General features: G+C 42.6%; 1 protein-coding gene across 5 annotated transcripts in view; it reads right to left on the bottom strand.

Moving 5' to 3' along the window:
- Med12l (mediator complex subunit 12L) overlaps positions 1–20,723 on the bottom strand; it is a 301,677-nt gene that overhangs the window by 265,220 nt on the left and 15,734 nt on the right. For 4 of the 5 annotated variants that reach the window (XM_059265389.1, XM_059265393.1, XM_059265391.1 and 1 more), the window contains exons 3-5: positions 9,261–9,365; positions 2,984–3,175; positions 1,428–1,460 (exon numbers count right to left, since the gene is read on the bottom strand). In XM_059265389.1, coding sequence (XP_059121372.1) covers positions 1,428–1,460; positions 2,984–3,175; positions 9,261–9,365 — 330 coding nt within the window. The remainder of the gene's footprint in view (positions 1–1,427; positions 1,461–2,983; positions 3,176–9,260; positions 9,366–20,723) is intronic. The other variant, XM_059265392.1, reaches the window with a different exon arrangement.

The raw sequence follows: 20,723 nt of genomic DNA, 5'->3' as shown, positions 1-20,723 counted from the left end.
AGTCTGTAAAGCTACATCTCTGCACAACACAGCGCTACATATTCATGAGAAAACGCTCTGCAAGTTTAGAATACAAGGCCCATCTTTTGTGGAACATGGTCTCTGTAGTTACTATCATTTAAGACAGAGACAAAAAAAACACAGGGTCAAACATTCGCTCAAGACCTGATGCTTTTTGAGAGACTACACAATATGGAACCAGTGGCGTACAGTTTATCAGTCCAGGTCAGGTTGCCTCTCATTGGTACACACCAAAAAGATGGAAGATCAAAGCCTAAAAACGCAGATCAATGCAAAGTAAAGGTTAGCATCTCCAAAGAGTCCTGCTAATAGTATCTTTCACAGATGACCAAAGGATTTATTTAAACAGCAATAGTTAGGAGGGGAAAATGCAAACAGTTGAAAATTTGAAATGTTTGGATAAAATAGCATACAAAACTGACCAACAGATCTTACATGAACAGCACAGGACAAAACTGCAAAACCCTGAGTTGAGTCAAGTCAGGGCATCACTATCCAAACACACAGATGTGAAGAAAGTTAGCTGATTAAGCGAGAAGATACCTAGAGATGGTTTGGTCCAATCTACAGTTTAGGCCAACTTGGGGAGAAAATGATGTTTGCTGGTGACTTTTTTGTTTTTGTTTTTTGTTTTTTTTTTTGTTTTAACAGTGATGGATCCTTTTTTTTTTTTTTCCAGTAAAATACCGTACATCAACTTGATATTGAATATAGGCAATCACTGGGCAGTGTTTCAGTCTCTAAATCAACCTAGAGCTGCAAAGAAAATTAAGATGCTAAGTATGTGCTTCTTGCATGTGCACAAGGCTATTTATTACTAACACGTCTCCCCTTGGATGTCCACCATCATTAGCATCTTCCATTATCTAATCGGGACCAGAACGAAAGGGAATTCTCAGACCTCAGTAGCCTAGGGTACCCGCATAAAAAAGTAAGAACTAGTCAACTGTTCAAGAGGTAGAAGAGTATCCCTGGTTGCTAGAATTTTCCTTTTCCAAATCAAGTAATGGTGGAGAGTGAATTAAAAGTCCTTTTCAGGCATCTCTAAATACTGTGTAACTTTATACTAATGGAAAGCCATGGCAGAAACATAGTCCATCCCATATGGAAAACTATTCTAAAAGCCAGGGAAGAGCTGGAGGATGACTGTGGATCACAGCACTGTTTCCTGCCCTAAGCCCTCTTACACCACGTAAACATCAGAAATTAACTAAGTGGCTGACTATGAAGACCATGTAGAGAATGTGGTCCTTTGCCCAAATCTACAAGAGCTTTTGCCATTTCAAAAGGATGAAATTGTGAGAAGAGAAGAAGGACTCCTGGAATGCCTGAGACATGAATACATCAGAGTCAATGTTTTCTAAAGAAAATGTCTATGTTTGCAAAGAATTAATGCCAGGGCTTACCTGAGGGACACCTGACTTGGCCAGAGGCAGCTCCTGATAAAGAAAGAAGAACAACAGCTAATACAGCACACCATGAGTCATCTCCCTCTTAAAAGATAAGAGACCCTACACCCTTAGCGCAAGGAAACCAACTCCATATCGATATTCACTTTAAGAAAGCATCCAAAAAGCATCCGTAGAGCTTGTAACAAAGGAAAACTAAAGAACATCCAGCTGACAGCGCAGGGGCTATGAATCGGTATTCAAAAGCCATCAGACTCTGCAGGATGCTCTCTGGCTTACATGGCCTTCAGAGACAATCAACCCATGGGCCACAGTGAGACCACAAACAGCTACTAACACTGGGGAAGACGTGTTCCAACTCCAGAGTTCAGGCAGGTGGAGACAGTGGCACTAACTCTGTGGAAAGAGTTGGTCACGTTTAAACAAGTGATCTTCAAAGACTGCAAGGACCTTTCACATCTATCTATCTATCTATCTATCTATCTATCTATCTATCTATCTATCTATCTATCAGAGGCATGCAGTGTCAAGATTTTATAGCAAATTAAAGCCAATGAAGGATGCAGACACTATTTTCAAAGAGTTGTTTTCAAAAACAAACAGGCAAGTATATCAAGGCATTCCTTTCTGAGCTGGTCCCATACCAGGTGGGAGTGATAACGGCATACTTAGAATAGAAGATGGCAGCCCCGAAAACTCAGGGACTCCAGGGGAGATGAGAAGAGACACCTTGGATTGTCAAAGGTGTACAAGAAGTCATAGATAAAGACCAGGAGGGAGAGTTCTAACTTCTTTACAATAAGCTTTCAAAGGATATCTTGTACTGTTCAGACTACAAGATTATTGAACCTATATATTGATTATTCCCACTGAAGAAAATTACTAGAGGGCAAAGATTTTAAAAAGAACCTCCTACAACCCCATACACATCCTTGTCAAAAAAAAGTTAGAAATAAATATTCATGTTTTGTTTAAAATATTTTCTCATAACACAAAACATACCCAGAATAAAACTCTTTATCTTGATAGTAAGACTTAACTTAGCTTGAAGCTATTATTTACACTGGAGCATGTGTGTGTGTGTGTGTGTGTGTGTGTGTGTGTGTGTGTGTGTGTGTGTGTCTGTGTGTAACTCCCAAGTGCTGGGATTACTGGCAGGAGCCTAGGATTACATACCCAGCTAGGATGGCTATTTAGACAGACAGGGGAATAATCTCAAAGGGATCTTTTTATCTTATCTTGGTCATCTTGATCTAAGAAAACTAAAAGTGTAATGGGGGAAAAATGAAGCATTATTGCATACTTTTAAATTTTAAAATATGTTTAAGTCCACCTAAACAGCCTCTATGCAGATGCTTTAGGTTCCCTAAGCACCACATGTAATCAAAATACAGAGGGAACAACATAAGAACAGTTCTATCTGTCCTGTGTGCCTGCAACTGAGCCTTCAGTCTATAAAAGAATAAGGAAATAAAAATGTACATGCAAACATTATGTCCAACAGGTTCATTTATAAAACTGTAATTATAACAATGGAAGAAAATACTTGATACCTTTTTTGCCAAAATAGCAAGTGGCTTATTTCCTGCTAAGTCAGAGAACCAACTATGAATTGCACTCTGAGATCGAGCAGTAACCAGCCAATAATTATCTTTAGCATTAACTTGGGGTTTCTTCTTTCCGGTGTCCTGGAAAGTGTTAAGCTTTAGTTTCTCAGCCAATATGCTGCTGAAATATGCGCCGATCTGTAGAAAGAAATGGAAACCAGACAGTATTTAAGGACAATGTGCAACGATCTAAGGATTACACATTTTATCTTCATTGTTTCAACTAAAATCTTTATACAGCCCATCAGAGAACAAAATGGAAATTTAAATCTTTGAAGCCCAAAACTGTGATCTCCATATAGTAAATCCTGAAGCTCAATGGTGTGATGTCTGTCCAGTAACACAATGCTAAACTCACACAGCACCTTTGCCCCACTGACCCCAAGCACTGGGAAAAGGGAAGCACCACAGGCTATCTCTGGTAACACGAAGTTACTTCCACCAGGAAGAATTTCAGAACGGGCTGTGCTGGGATCTTAACTGCACTCTCTCCTTCTCCATAGTGCACACTCCACAGGAGAGAACCTGCTCCCACGCAGGGGCACACTGGAGAGGAGAGAGGCTGGGAATCAAGGTAAACATTCTTTTTCTTGTTTCACCTTAATAGCACGTGCTTTTCGAAAGGAAATTCTACGTTCACACTCAGTGCTGCTTTCTTAAAGAACTTAAAGAAATTTATTTAAAAGGAAAATCGCAAAAAGTAGAGATGAATTAGGTGCTCAGCATTATGACTGCAGTGCCCATTTTACAAACACAAGGAGAGGACAAGAAAAGGGGGGAGTCACTAAGGCTGAACGGGACAGGGCAGAGAAGCCGGCTTCTGCCAGCTACTTTATCATTTCATGTTATTTATAGGGCATGGTGGGCAATGAGCGGGGTGGGGAGAGGAACAAAGAATGAAAGCAGAGACAGCCGCTGAGGGCAGGATGGGAGGAAGATAAGAGAGTCAGTAAATCTACAGGAAACCTGCTAAGAGTTTTCAAGAATCCACAAAGCATCACATTTTGTACCATGAGAACTTTTAAATCATAGGAAGCAAACAATGTCTAAGAAGTGCCACCAATAGTTAGCAATCAGTAGCAACTTAATGAGATAAGAGTACTACTCTGAAAAAAAAAAAAATTAGGAGTCCCATCTTAGTTAAAAGTCAGAGAGAGGTAAGTCTCATGCATAGTGTGACCCAGCAGTCTGACTGAAGCCATCAATCGAGTTGATCCTCAGGACCAAAAGCTGGTACAACTTTTCTGTTAACTGTGAAAAGAAATTCCCTACACTGAAAAATGGTACTAAAAACTGTGGTTGTTTGAATCTGAATGCCCCCACAGACTCATATATTTGAATGCTTAGTCATCAGGAAATGTCACTATTTGAAAGGATTAGGATTAGGAGGTGTGGCCTTGGAGGAAGTCTGTCACTGGAGGTGGGCTTTGAAAAGCCTGCGTCAAGCCCTGAGTCTCTCTCTCTCTCTGCCTATGGATCATGATGGAGCTCTCAGCTCCTGCTCCAGTGCTTGCCGGCCACCAAGCTCCCGCCGTGTGCCTCTGCACTGTGAGCCAGCTCGAATTAAATGCTCTCTTTTATACGAGCTACCTTGCTATCGTCTCTTCACAGGAATAGAATAGTGACTAACAAAAACTAGAGTAGGTAGCAAAACAGATACAAGATTTTGGTTTTCAAACAAATTCACTAAAGTTTGTCTACTTAAAGCAAACGTTTCTAGAACTTTCTGTGGATAAGTAGAAGCAGAACCAGTTGGTTGTAAACAAGCAGTCACTAGCAGCAAATTGTTCGATTTTAAATTTCTCAACTGATATTTGGTCTTTCTCCCAAGGGCATTAAACACCTAAGAGCATATACTCCTGCATATTCAAGAGACCTCTAAGTTGCAATTGTGTCTAGGAACGTTAATTATAATGAAAAAGTGTATAAAAGTGAAAAGAAAATTACTCTAAGGAGTCAATGTACCCTCTTAATACTAGAAAAAAAACTGAATATAAATGTTTTATAATTCTCCTTAGTGAATTTTGTAAACAAATTCATATTGTAAGCAAAGTCAAAATTTCTAAGTAAGCAAGACAGGAGAAATACACATTAGAGCTCAAAAGAAAATGTCAAAATAATGTAACATTAAAAAACATTTTAAGACTGGTCTCATGCTGGCCTGGAACATACCTCCCCACCCCCACCCAGCACTAGGATTACAGGTCTGCCACCAACCAGCTAGAGTGCTTACTTTTCTTCTAACAGCAATATATTTACATTATTCAAAAATCAGAAGATATATTTTTTAAAGCCTCATTCTCAAAACCTAATTCCTAACTCCAAGTAATCAATTTGATTAGTTGGTTGTGCAGCCTTCCACTGTTATGTGAACAGACACAAGCAAACACATACTTGTTACTTTCCTTTCTGGCATATCTGGCTCACTATGCCCAGTCAGTATGAGTATACCTGTATGAGGAATTCATTTACTCATTTAGCCACACAATAATGTTCTGACTGGATATGCTGTCCTGTATTTAATCAGGAGAGTATTAACGGGCACCTGGAGCATAGGCTCTAAACAACGGTGTTATGACTCCTGTCCAAATGAACACCTTTGACATTTGTTAATGCAGGTACAGGACAATTTCTATAATTTAGAAGGCATGATTCTGCAATTTTAATTATACTGCCATATCATCCTTCACAAGGTCTAATATCAGTTTATATTCTTTCAAACAAAGTGTAAGAAGGTTAACTCAACACTTGATTTTATTCACCCAGACCTATTCAGTTAATAGCTCCTTTGATAAGAACATGGGAAAGGTCAGGTGTTAAGTACTAAGATTTCCTACATTTCATGTTAATGAAATCAAATTCACATAAGAAATATCAGGTCTCTGAATAGACCTCATGGGAAAAGTGGTCCAAGCTGTAACAAGTGTTACTTTTGTTAACTTTGTTACTTAAATTATAAAATTTGACACTAAGAACCAAGAATTGAGCAGTTCATAACACATTAAAAAAAAACTCCTACTCTCTGATGTGGACTAAACACTGAACGCCCAAATTCCACACACTGAAACCCTAACCCCCGTTACTATATTTGACAACAGCCTTTTATCTTTTTAATTTTGTTATAATTTGCATATATAAGAGAAAGAGAGAGTGGGGTGGGGAGGATGTCCAGGCTCACTGATGCCACAGGAGGTCAGAGGACAAATTCCAGGAGACTGATCTCTCCTTTCTAGTTGAGGCAAGGTCTCGTTTTTTACAAAGACAAAGCTCTTAAGGCTGTGTGAACAATGTGTGCAGAAAGCAGGTGGGTGGTTTCCTCCTCCCAGATACTTATAGACTGAAACTGTTCATCTCGAGAGACCAACTGCCCAGACTAGCCAGCCTCGCCTCCTTGGGCTGCACACAATAAAATGCTGCATTTCCAGGTTGCCGGAGGCGCTCTCCATCAAAGCCAGCACAGCCCACCTGGTGCCAGCTTTTCTGCATGTGTGCCTATCATGTCTTCAATATATGTTGTTTCTTCTTTCCTGAATTGCCCCAGTCAGGAGTCCAAGACCAAGCCAGGTAGAACATGGCAGCAGATCACTTAAGAAAGATGAAAATGTTCTGGGGACAAGCAGTAAGGTGAAGGTTAGTTATATAGCAATGTGAGAGGGTAAACTGCCCACGATCTCCATACTAAACCAGGGTGAAGTGGCAAACAGTAAGTATACTGAATTACATATATAAAACTGTATATTAAATCACAAATACATAATTATAGTTGTAACATGAAGTGTACAAAGATCACAAAAGACAAAAGTATCACCGTGTCTGATAAATGGAACTACATACAAATATGGTTCTGTTTTCTTTCACATCTTCTCAATAGTATTCCCACTGATGATTTTGTGGTCAATTATTTGTGTTTTTGTGAGAGAAAAGAAGTGTAGATATTGACTTGCGCTTTTTATTTCTTTCTTGCATATGATATTTTTAATTTCATGAGAGTAAAAGTACTTAACTAACAAAGTCTAATAATGTAAAAAGAATTTAAAAATCAACCACTAAAATAAAATGAGCAAAAACACTCCTATCTATACATCTAATTGATCCATGGAAAAAGATATTTAATTCAATAAACTTCTGAACATAATATTCTGACTATATTTTTTTAATTTTTAATTAAAACGTAAGTAATCACTTTCCCCCTTCCTTTCCTTCTTCCAGCCCCTCCTAGGCCTCTTCCCTCCAACTCTGACTATACATTTTTAATGAAAGTTGGTCTAAGAACCAAAGGTAGTGTAGAAAAATTGTAAACCTTATACAAAAACTTGGTTGTCGTGATGGCACTGAACGCGTTTCCTCAGAAACATTTTGTGTAGCTGCCACACCAAGCAAACCCTGCGGGCACTGCAGGAAGCAAGTCTCACTTCAGGGGAGGAAGACACAAAGGCCAAACAGGAAGAGGAAAGGAAATACCACGGGATGTGCAGCTGGAAACAGTAACAACTGGTAGGTAGGCTAAACAAGCACGTTAGACAGAAGTGTTCATCCTCTGTCCACAGAAAGGGCCTGGAACTAACGATACTCCAGAATTTCTGAGCTTTCCCAGCACCCAGTGGCAGACACAGACAGAACAAGATGAACCTGGAAGATGCTGAGCAACAATACGAACGGTGGGGATGCTCAGCCAGGGTTCAAAAGGCCCTTACTTAAATATTGGAAAATTTGGGCAGCCAAAAGAAAAATGAAGGTAATAAATCATAACACATAAAAATAAAACCAGGAGCCTATGAGTGACACTAGAGTAATCCACAGTGACCCTGAAAAAACGAAGTGTAAAGGGAGCTCTTCACAAAGAGATGGCTCAGTGGTTAAGAGCACAGACTGCTCTTCCAGAGGTCCTGAGTTCAATTCCCAGCAACCACATGGTGGCTCACAACCATATGTAATGAGATCTGGTGCCCTCTTCTGGCCTGCAGGGACACATGCAGGCAGAATACTGTATACATAATAAATAAATAAATCTTTTGAAAAAAAGAAAACAAAACAAAAGAACTCAAGCTAACGCATACATGAGGAATAGTAAGTAGAAAAACATGTCAGTGCCCCCCCCCAATAAACCATTCAGCAAGAACCATCAGTGAGCTAGGCATTCCCGTAATCCCAGCACACAGAAGACAGGGACAAGAAGGCTGATGCAAATTCAAAGCCAATCTGGTCTACATGGCAAGTTCCTGGCCAGTCAGGGCTACCTGGTGAGACCCTGGCAAAAGAAATAAAGAAGGGGGAATGTGTAGAGGGAAAGAAAACATCATCAACCTTTGTGTGAAATTTACTGAAGTCTAGGTTACTTATATGATTTCAAAATATCCTTATGAGGGGCTTCTGGTACAGCTCAGTAGTAAGACATACGCACAGAGTCTGGAAGTTCAATTAAAAAATAATAACAATAACTAGAGATTACCAAGAAGTAGAAATTGCTATTTTTATAACATAGGAAGACAGTGGGCATCACAATGACTGAATGATTATCAACAATTGGGCAGACAGACACTGGACTCCTCCTGACATAAAGCAATGAATATAGTCTTAGCAAAAACAGTCAACCTGAGCTGTCATAGAAAAGCAAAATATATCTAGACTATAGCAGTAGTATAAAACTGGTCCAGACTCTTCTATAATGGCAGTCATGAAAGCCATAGAAAATAAGTAGAAGGTGGAAAAAGGACACTGTAGTAATCTCTGAATGGAATACCTGACAACTAATGCCAGGCGTGCTTCATGGTTTGCAAACAGGAGGAAATTTGGAACATGGAATGTGGCTTAAATAGCAGATATATATAGATATATATATATAGATATATACACATACACACACACACACACACCTCTCTCTCTCTCACACACACACACACACCTCTCACACACCTCTCTCTCATACACACACACACCTCTCTCTCACACCTCTCTCACTCACACACACACACCTCTCTCACACACCTCTCTCTCATACACACACACACCTCTCTCTCTCACACACACACACACACACACCTCTCTCACACACCTCTCTCTCACACACACACACACACACACACACACACACACCTCTCACCTCTCTCTCTCTCTCTCTCTCTCTCTCTCTCACACACACACACACACACACACACACACACACACACATCAAGGGTATCACAAACACTCCTTTTCAGAAGTTACAGGAAACAATCAGCATTACCTTTGATGGGTTGATTACAATGTTTCTGGCAGAGCCATGTTCGTCTCCAGTGAAGGCTGGCTGATTGTTGAAACCCTGCTTTACATTCACAGCGGTAAGTTCATCCTGTTCAAGAGAATATATTGATTAAGCAGAGAACAGAAACACTTCAAGTCAATCCAGACACTGCAGCCTGAGTAAGAACTAAGTTCATTGCTATCTGTAAGAGAAAGAAGTTGAGAGGACAATAATTAAGAGAGAAGAAACCAAAACCAATGCACACAGTAGGGAAAGTATCAAGTAAATGTTGTAAATTCTCAAGATCTAGGTGTAGGGCATAGAGGTTATCTTGATTGGTTACTCAGCTTGTAAGAGCATGGAGTCAATCTTGACTGTCAGCTTGGCAGGATTAAAGTCATGGTGAAAACACATCTCTCAGTATGCAAAGTGTCCTTAGGAAAATTAAACTGAGCAGGAGGACTCACACTGACTATGGTGATGCCATCTCAGGAGATGGGGTCCTGGACTTAAGAGAAAGGAATGAGCAGGATGAAACCAGCTCTCATTTCTGCTTCCTCATTGTGGGTTCTGTATACCCAACCACCCAAGCTCCTGGGGCAATGAGTTTGTTCCCTGCCATGATGGACTGTTATTACCTCAACCTTAAGCCCAAATCCTCCCTCCCCTACATTACTTCCTGGAGTGCTGGGGATGCTGTGAATGTGTTGCTCTGATTGACTGATAAATAAAACATTGATTGGCCAGTAGCCAGGCAGAAAGTATAGTATAGGTGGGATAAGCAGAGAAGAGAATTCTGGGAACAGGAGGGCTGAGTCAGGAGTCGACAGCCAGACACAGAGGAAGCAAGATGTAAAAGTACTGGTAAGCCACAAGCCACATGGCAACTTATAGATTAATACAAATGGGTTAATTTAAGATATAAGAACTGGGGCTGGGCAGTGGTGGCACACACCTTTAATCCCAGCACTTAGGAGGCAGAGGCAGGCGGATCTTTGTGAGTTCAAGGCCAGCCTGGTCTACAGAGTGAGATCCAGGAAAGTGCAAAGCTACACAGAGAAACCCTGTCTCGAAAAAACAAACAAAAAACAACAAACAAAAAAAAGATGTAAGAATTGGATAGCAAGAAGCCTGAGCCATTAGGCCAAACAGTTTAAATAATATAAGCGTCTGTGTGTTTATTTGGGTCTGAGTGGCTGCAGGCCCAGGCAGGACTGGAGATAACTCCAGCAACACTGGAGGGCATGTGGTCACAGCAGAGAGACGAGTAACTACTGCAAATGTCCTACTATTTTAATTGCTCTGTGAGTCCCATGAACTCTTTAGCTTATAAATTGGAAAAAGAAAAAAAAAAGGGAACAGCTCCTTCTCTCACACACAGAAACAAGAGACTGTAGAACTTTTTACGTTTTTGTGAGAGTTGCTTTTGCCCTTCTAGCATGTGGGTCCTGGGGATTGAACTGTCTAGTCAAAAGGCTTGCCAGCAAGCTCCTTTAGCAGTCGGGCCATCTCACAACCCAAGATCATAAAGTGTTTTAATTGGAACTATTCTCAGGAGCTCATAGTTTGACTCTCCTTCCTTATTGCACTATTTTTAAATGTTTATTTATTTGTATGTGCATGGGTGTTTTGCCTGCACAAATGTCTGTGCACCACATGCATACAGTGTCTGTGGAGGCATCAGAACTGGAGTTGGAGACCATGTGAGTAATCATCTGTCCTCTGGGAGAGCAGCCAGTGCTAAGCAATCTCCCTAGCTCTCAGCCCTATTTCAGATTCAACAAAGCTCTCCCATCTAATTTATCCAAGACCCTATAGTGAGTTAAAGACAGAAATGAAAGGTTTATAGTAATAAGTTTTGTGGTGGTAAGCATGCCCCACCACAACCTATAGCTGGGAGTGAGGGGGGTCACTAGTGCTACATAGTCTAGGTCACTTAATCCTTACCAACTCAGGTGCTCTATGGTCAAATCCATCGCACAGGTAAGAACAGTGACATACGCTATACTAGTGCACCTTCTGGGCAGGCCAACACTGAAATATTATCCTGAGGATGATCCTAGACCACAAAGAGACATTTCCATAACATAAAGAACAAATGTCACATAAAAATGTGGTCTAAAAATACAATGCTACTCCTACGATCCTTAAAATGACCTCCTGAACAGATGTGGGAAAACTTTGCTAAGGTTACAACACATCAAAAAATAGCCTGGAATAATAATAAGTATTATTATTAATATTATTGTTTGTTTAGGTTTGTTCTTGTTTTTCGAGATAGGGTTTCTCTGTGTAGCCCTGGCTGTCTTGAAACAAAGTAGACCAGGATGGCCTTGAACTCAAGAGATCTGCCTGCCTCTGTCTCCCTAGTGCTGGGTCTGCTAGAACATGCCATGCAACTGCATTGTGTGTGCATTTATGGGCATCGATGCAGGCCACTGCTTTGGCCACTTTCAAAGGATCGCAATACATGGAGCAAAGTTCTATGGGAATCAAGTCTTCTCCCAGCTGAGGCGGCCACTCAAATGATGATCCACACAGAAGACAGAAGACATACTCCTTAACCATATCCAAAGACACCTCAAACTGGTCACCCATTATCAAATTAATTATTCAAAATTTTAAGATGAAACTACATAATGTATATTTTAAGTCAGGAAGATTTTGATCAATCTTAAGAAGCGGTTAATAAAAATGTCTGTGTAGCCTTAGTGCCTAAAACAGTAGAGGTACACATGGAGTCGTGAAAGAGTATCATAAGAAAACTGGGTATAAATTTGCCTGTGATTTGCCACTAAAACACTGGGAAAACAGTGAGTGTCAGCGATATTTTTTACTCCGAAGGGCTGCGATTTACTCAAGAGGAAATACGAGGCTTTGAAATCAGCTGGTTCTGCAGCATCTCTACTTTCTACTCTGAACTGAACTACTTTCAACTCACTTAACCCCCCCCTCAGTCTTCACCACTTCAAAAGGGGTTCTACAAAAACAGGTAAAAACCAAGAGCATGGCAAGCCAGATTTGCATGATGGTGTATTTTCTGAAGTACATGGAATGAACAAACACTGATGGCAAAATTCCAAATGCGTTAAGACACGCTCCAGCGTTGTCTACTGTTGACAGCACAAACTCCAGCGCTGCACCACGAGACTCCCCTCAAAGGAAGATCATCCTCTCCAACCTGGAGGTGCCTGCGGATCCAACTTTGAGAAAGCAGGCAGCTTTAAGTGATTTAGACAAAAGGTGATGTGTGTCACCTGCATTCACACAAGAAGCTACTGTGACTGCTCTGCACGCTTTGCCAAGATTAATTAGGTGTAATTAGAAAAGAAAGAGTCCAAAATTTGGAACAGAATGCTTCTAAACTGCCAAGCCAGAGCTATCTGTAAGGGACACAAATAGCTACCTCCCTATGAGCTTTGAACCTCTTCAAAGACTTTCCTAAATAGATGAATAACAGCCATCTACAGTTACATTGACTTTCCTTGGAAACACAGGGAGACAGATCACCGCCATTACCTTGTAGCCCAAGGTAGCATTACACCTCACCATGATGCTCACATATGGAACTTCTATAGGCAGGTAACAAAGGTAACAAAGTTGTTCCAAAAGTAGCTAGAACTCCAATAAGAAGGGCTCCTACACTCCTTCCCACTGTCTTCAACTAAAACATAAGCCTTAGGCGGAAAGTACGTGGGGCACATGCTGCCCACCCCAGCACTCCAGAGGCAAAGGCAAGAACACATGAGTTCCAGCCGGAGCTACATGGTGATCCCTTGTATCAAAAAAGAAAATACAATACACACCTTAAAGCAAATTTAGAAAGGAAAAAAAAAAAAAAAGCAAATGCCTACAGAAGCCCATGCTAATAGAAAAAGCCAGTGTTTACATTTTTCTCTGCATTTTCAGATTCTATATAGATAGAAAAATCAGACATTTGAGACTATGGGCAAACTCCTAATGCAACCATGAGTCTCACATATGTATGCTGAGGTTGCTATTTTTCTGGATCACTTTCAAAGCCATCTTTTAATTTCAACAAAATATTTCAAGGCTAGCGAGATGGCTCAGCCAATAAAGGCGCTTAGGTGCAGGCCTGACTACCTCAGTTTGGTCGCCAGGACCCACAGGAGAGAACCACTCCCAAGGCTATCCTTTGGCCTCCACATGTGTGGCACAGGTAAGCACGCACAAACACACACACCTTTTTTTTTTTTTTCCTAAGTAAAAAAGATCTCTTTGGAGAAGTGAATACATTTTTTGATGCCAGTCTGGAAAACTGTGTAAGCGCCTTCTCACTCAAGAAATGGAACAAAAAAGGCCAGCTCAGCACAAATTCCAAAGACCATGTCAAAGGCAGATTAATAAATGGCACACGAACACTTGTGCGTGCGCGTGCGCGCGCGCACGCACACACACACACACACACACACACACATGCCCTTTTCCACCCTCATCATCTAATACACAGACCGAAATCTCTGCCAGAGATGAACAACAAATCAGCAGGAAACCAGCCCCTTAGCTGCTACCCAGGAAGACTGGTTAACCTAGCTCACCCAGACACAGGTGTAGTGGGTATTCCCTCCGCCCATGACCTTGGGCTAGTTGACCCGTTAAAGGTGGTGCTTCTTGCCTGCCTGGATGAAGGCTTCCTGGCACATGGTTCAGCGACCTGGTCTGGAGCTTTCCCCATCTTTCCCTGGGAGATGAAGGGGCAATGGCGTCGCTTCATTTTGTATAAGTGAGTGTGTGATCTGCACTTCATCCCTTAATAAATAAGTTTTCTGCCCAGGAAGCCTTCCACATCCAAGAGAGATTGCGAGACCCCTTCCCTCTTCCCTTACAGGAGGTCACAAAGGCAGGTAAGAAGCAAGGCAGATAGCCCAAGGTCACGGGCAGAGCGAATACCCACTACACACAGGTTTTAGAAACAGTTTTATAATTACTGTCCCTCAAAAGAGCATTCTCTCAGACCCCTGAGGTTGTCTGCTGACTCCTTTTAGAAAAATGCTACTATCCATGATTGAATGATATGATGTTCATATCCAAGATGGCATGATAGTTCCCATTACAGACGGAGTTTAAAGCCATTGGGCACCCTGAGGTGGTGGCGCACACCTTTAATCCCAGCACTCGGGAGGCAGAGCCAGGCTAATCTCTGTGAGTTCGAGGCCAGCCTGGTCTAGTGAGATCTAGGACAGGCACCACAACTACACAGAGAAACCCTGTCTTGGAAAAAAAAAAAAAAAAAGAGAGAGAGAGAGAGAGAGAGAGCCATTGGGTAGCAGGCATGGTTAATGGGTATAAGTGACCTGAAACATTAAGGAAGAACCTTTCACTCACTCCCATACTTCATCATTAATTGTAATGCTTCTCACCATACACACTACACTCCTTCCTTTGAAGTATTCTAAACACCCCATCACTGTGGCCTGTGAGTGCAGGGTCCATCTACTGCCTCTCACTCACCCTGCTTCTGTCCTGCCCACCTCCTAGCTGCACTGGGTATTCCTGAAATAGTGTCCTGACCTACATGGCCTTATCCAAAAATTGCGGAGGGCTTTCCCTGTTTCTACCCTCTGAAGAAGCTAAAGAAAGATCTAGCATAACTCTATACAGGTCATCAGTAATGCTAGAGGCCTTTTCCCTACCAGACTCTGGCCACAAATCAAAGCATTTCCCTATGACTGAAGATGCGAAGATTCAGTGAAGATCAGTGGTCCAGCCTGGCTGGTATTCTATATGTTGGAATCTCACAGATCTGCATTAGAAGGCAGGGCTCACACCCAGCACTGGGGACCAAGCTGCAGACCCCTCTCTATCTCATCTCTTTGTTTAAAAGGGAACAAGAATAACTCACAGGGCTAAAGTCACATAAGACAGAATGTTGCAGAGTTTAGCACTGTGCCTGATCCATTATTAAGTGCCCTGTTTTTTAATATTTTAACTTGCATTTAATCTACCTGACAATTTCATGCATTTCAACCTGAATGCCTACATCATACCATTTCCACGCCTTCACCCTTACAGTTCTGTGAAGTCTTTTGAATTTCCCAAGCCATAATTCAGGCTCCCCCTCCGTTCAATCATCAAGTAATTATAAATACAGCACCACAGTAAAAAACTAGAGAATCCACCGTTGGCAAGTGTGGAATATAGCCCAGACAGAAATGCTGTCTGCTCAAGAGAGCAAAGGGTTCAGCCCAGTCTGAGAAGCCAGACAGGTGGGAAGGTGGCCTTTGAGATGAGCTCCAACTCTGAAGGATCATTCTCTAAGAGGACCCTTACAACGCCAAAGTTCTGACCTCTTTTTTTTTTCTTCAAAGATTTATTTATTATGTATACAGCGTTATGCATGCATGTATGCCTGCAGGCCAGAAGAAGGCACCAGATCTCTTTGTAGATGGTTGTGAGCCGCCATGTGGTTGCTGGGAATTGAACTCAGGACCTTTGAGAAGAGCAGCCAGTGCTCTTAACCTCTGAGCCATCTCTCCAGCCCCCTCTGACCTCTTTCATGAGGACACACCACATTAACAAAACGGAGTATGAAGAATCTGGAGTGTACTATGTAATTCCTAAAGCAACCACACACACATACTAATGTATAGCCAACATCTCAACAAGAAAGTTATGAAGTGTCTAATAATCTAAAGAGAACAGGAAAGGAAACAACAGAAAAGTCCAGCTGGAGCAACAATGATAGTAAATGCTATCCAAATAGTTGTGGACTACTTAAGCTGAAGCATTATCAACTGGATCGGGGGGGGGGGGCCAACTACATGCTGTATTTTAAAATTAAGTGACACTTTAAAGACAGACAAATTGGTAGTAAATGGACAGAAGCAGATTCATAGAATCTAAACACAAGAGGACTCAACTTAACCTCAGATGAAATAAACTTCATGACAAGGAGAATTACCAGCAATAAGAAGAGGCATGTCACGACAAACAGTTCAAATCACAGGAAGGGTAGCACTCACTGATGTTTGTGCAATGAGGGAAGACAGAGGGAAAGCCTGTCTGGTGTCTATCGGGTTAGGAAGATGAAAGAACACTGTCACTTGGGGGAGAGGAGCAAAGGTGCGGCTGATAGCTGACCCTGAAGCACTGGAGACCAGACAGAATACACAGGGTGTGGCGGTCATCGAGAGAAAGTCTGTCTTCATCATAAACACTCTACAGGTTCTAAGCAGGGGGATCGAAGACCATTAGACAGGTCTGCACCAAAGACCACTGATCAGGACAGGGTCAAAATGACAAAGGCATGTGGGACTCAAACCCAAGGGATGAGATACACAGGAAGAGAGGAAGCTGAGGAGGGACAAGTGTCCTGGTCAGACCTCAGGGAAACCCAACACAATCTAACAGTCAGGTAGTGAAGGAAACCCTCCAAGGACATGTCACAGCTTGGCCATTCCAGGAAAAGAAGGAAACCTGATGTGCATTACCCGGGAAACTAAGGGAAGAAAGTGTCTTGTAGCAAGAAAAGGCAACAGTGTCCAGTGCTTCTGGGATGCGGCCATCCCTGGAGACCAGTGTGAAGGCCTCAAAGCTACACTGGAGGGATCAGAAGAACAAGTGGAAAGTGAAGAGGCAGTAAGTTCACAGGGTGCTTCTAGAAAAGTCTAGAGAAATAGGAGATCAGGAAATGGGGTCATAGGGTAGAGGGGACTTTAGAACACGGGCTTCCAGGACGTGTCTCATCAACACCAGGAAGAAGAACAGGAAGGAAATGAGACACAAGGAAGAAAATGAATGATCTGCCATGCGTGTGCAAGACAACACAGCCATGCCCAGTGCCAAATCAGCCCAGGCACTCGAAAGGTGGGGAGAGGTTTGTACACATCCTGTTGAGTGTCTGGGCCCAAGGGAAAAAAAAGAATTTCAAAGTTCTAGTCTCTAATAAGCGAGCAGATGACCTTATTTGAACTAGTGTCTTTACAGATGCAAGCAAGCCAAACAGGGTCACACTGAATACGTGGATCCGGGTCTAGAAGGTTGGTGTCATCATAGAAGAAGGCACGAACACAGGGAAAGGACAGTAAAGCAAGACAAGACAGAGACTGGGAGGTCCCTGGCTGCATACCAGGAAGGGCCTAGACCACCTGAGGCTACAGAACACAAGGAGAGATCCCTGCCTGAGGCTGAGTGACCATGGCCTTGCTGACACCGTCACTGAAGATTTCTAACCTATGAGAAAACAGCTCCCAGTGTTTTAAGCTGTCCAAGTGATGGTGCTTTGCTCCAGCAGCCCTAGGGATCTAAGTAGGAAGGGGAACTTCTGCCATCCCTCAGGGCAGCACTGTCCCTAAAGTCAGGATGCAAGCAGCCGGGCAGCAACGAGGAGGCCAGCACTCAGTCCACAGCAGCTGAAAAAGTGGGGTTCTGCGGTAGGAACCAATTTCTATTTGCACTCCTTGCCTGACATGTCATCCCATGACCATCCAAGAAGTCATTTAAAAGGTCACCTAGGTTTGGACAGACTGCCTTGTTTGCAGCTACACTACTTGATGGTGATAGCATTAACACCAGCCTCCTTAATAGGGCAGGACTCCCCTAAAAAGAACCCCCCACCTCCTTGGCCTCACCAACATTTCTAACACCAGTGCCACATTTACATCACACCAAAAGGTTGTTTTTTATACCCACCACCATCATCCACACTGTTGTTAATATTCACCTCCCATCCTAACCACACCTGAAGCCTGACAATCACTAACTACAGGACCTGAAATAAAGCCAAAGGATGAACCTGGCACAAAACAGCAAGATCTGCCTTCATATCTATGCCTACTGAAAGCAAAGAAAATGCCTTTTCATCGTGGCAACAGTGATAGCTCTCTCCCTGGTATTTTATTTGGGCAGTACATGCATGCCCATCCTCCAATAACTCCTAAGTAACGAAGGCATGGTAAGAACTCTTTTTATAGAGTGAGAAACTGGGGCTGAGTACTAGGTAGAAGTGAAGGTTTAGGTGGTATTACGTACGGTTTGACTCTTAAGTGGCCACCTCAGGGATCTCTAAAAACAAAGCCTCGGGCTGCTACTGGTGACACTATGGAACTGCATCTTTGGCCATTACATAGGGCATTCTCCAAGACAGAAAGACCTCTGAAGCAAGCAGTGTTTCCAACTAACCTAACCCAGAATCCTGGTTCCCCACTCCTCTTCTGTGAAATGGTGGTGAAGCCGCCCATGTCACATTCCCAATGTGACACTGTCAGAGCAGTAACTGGCGTACACTGACTATTTTTAACACAGAATCATCACAATCGTTACCATCATGTCCTTTATACAGCCAGCACATACAAGACCAGCCATGCACATGACTAGTTGCCCAAAAACTTAAAGGATTACATGGAAATGTCCACAACAACTGAGTAGCAAACACACACTCAGAGTACCAATATCCTTTAACAACCTCCCTCATTCCAACCAGAGTAGCCCTAGTAAGGCAGGCACTTCCTGCCTTGTTTTAAAGCAGGAGAGCCTTTGATTCCAATTATATCTCAACACAGTATATTTAGCATTTATTTCACTCATTTAAATAATTGTATCCCATTAATTCACATTCAAAGCCCATTCAAATGCTTGTCACCCAATGATATCAAACACCTGGATGTGGTTCTCCGAAAGATTCCAGGAAAACTGCAGGAGAAAAATACTTGAACTTTTAGATTTGCATATACATAAAAGACAGGGAAAACAACCTAAATATCTGATAGTTTACCCTACCCAGAATTAGTCACAAAGATGGCTTTCTCTTTAGATCAACCACTGCTAAGGAGAGCTACAGGCCCAGATGATTCTTGCGTTGCAAACTTTCTTTTTTTTTTTTTTTTTTGGTTTTCCGAGACAGGGTTCCGCTGTGTAGTTTTGGTGCCTGTCCTGAATCTCGCTCTGTAGTCCAGGCTGGCCTCGAACTCACAGAGATCTGCCTGGCTCTGCCTCCCGAGTACTGGGATTAAAGGTGTGCACCACCACTGCCCGGCACAAACTTTCTAATGTAAATTCTTCCTTTCAGTCCTATTTTCAATCACATACTGTGGCCAGGTGTGGAGGGATCTGAAGCAGAGGCAACAAACACAAGTCTTTGCCTGTGTCCACAGATGTTAATTCTGTGGGTAACCAACTTCACTGCCTCAATGGTTCTTTTTGGCTCTCCTTGTTCCCATCCTTAATTACACCCCTACCCCAAGCTCAGTGCAGCCCTGTGGGAAGCCAGGCTGTGGGAGGGCAGAGAGCAGTTTCTCCCTTTCCTTCATTCATTCTAGGTCAGCTGTTCACAAACAGAGCTACCAACTGTAATTCGGAGTCAAGGAAAACAAAACAAAACACAAAAACACCAGTCTGAACAGCGGCCCTGGCCCTCGGTTAGCACCTCTCAGCTTCTCTACCCTTTCCATTTTCAGGAAGCTTGCTCACTCCCACCTCTTCAGGCATCCATCACAAACCTGCCAGGCAGTTCTAGCTATTAATTGCCACCAAAGTAGCCCAGGAGAAGGCCAGTGGCAGGTGTTCAAGGAGAAATTTAAAGATGGGCTAGCAGGAAACCAAAGCTATGTGGACCAGGTGACTGGCTAAAGTCAGCTGGAATTCTTGGGGGCGGGTAGGGAGGTCTGGCTACTTTAAATTCAACAAGGAAGTGCTAATTTGAATGCCTGACATGTCACTACAGATCCAGCACAAATACGTCACCCTGGAGTCTTCAAGTAACAGGACCCTGCACAGTAGCTTAACAGTGTCCCGGGAAATCTGAACACTGCCCACACCCCTCTCTTGTGTTCTTTGAACAATTATCACCCACTGCCACTTCTGCAGCCCTATTCAGGCTCATTTTACCTCACGGTTTGGTTACTGAAGCCACCTCCCTCACAACCTCCTGGGCCCCACTTTCTCCCCCACACTGGATTTATTAGGCATGAACTAGTGAGATTAATTTAACAGAGAATCAGGTGCACTCACCACCATCCCCCACAGTCCGCCACAACCAAGCTGCCAGGACACCAGCAAGAGCCCAGCTCCACTAAGCCAGATCTGTAGAGCCCACCTGCCCTCCCGGCCAGCACCCTGCAGTGTCCCCAAGCATCGCTCTTTCCTGAACTCCCACAGCACCTTTAGCTTCTCTCTACAGAAAACATAACAGTCACATAACAGTCACAGCATAGGCTCCAAAGTCCAGGTCCAGCCTAATGCTGACAAGGGACTGACTAGTCAAGGATTTCTTGGGCCTCAGTTTCTGCATTTATAAACAGGAGCTAGTTCCACTCACCTCAGTGAGACGGAGACACACCCAACTGTACAGAACCGCACTCAGAACAACAGACCCAGTAAATGTTGTCTATTATTATGTAATTGACACTTACAAACTACAGGATGTATATATTAGTCCTCAATCTCAACATTTTTTTTAAAAAAAAAAACACACCTATCGTTTTAGAAATTGTTTTAAATGGGTTCGGT

The sequence above is a fragment of the Peromyscus eremicus genome, chromosome 6, assembly GCF_949786415.1.
Source record: "Peromyscus eremicus chromosome 6, PerEre_H2_v1, whole genome shotgun sequence".
Lineage (NCBI taxonomy): Eukaryota > Metazoa > Chordata > Mammalia > Rodentia > Cricetidae > Peromyscus > Peromyscus eremicus.
Note: the sequence above shows the minus strand (reverse complement) of the source record. Positions and strands in the feature narration are given on the sequence as shown.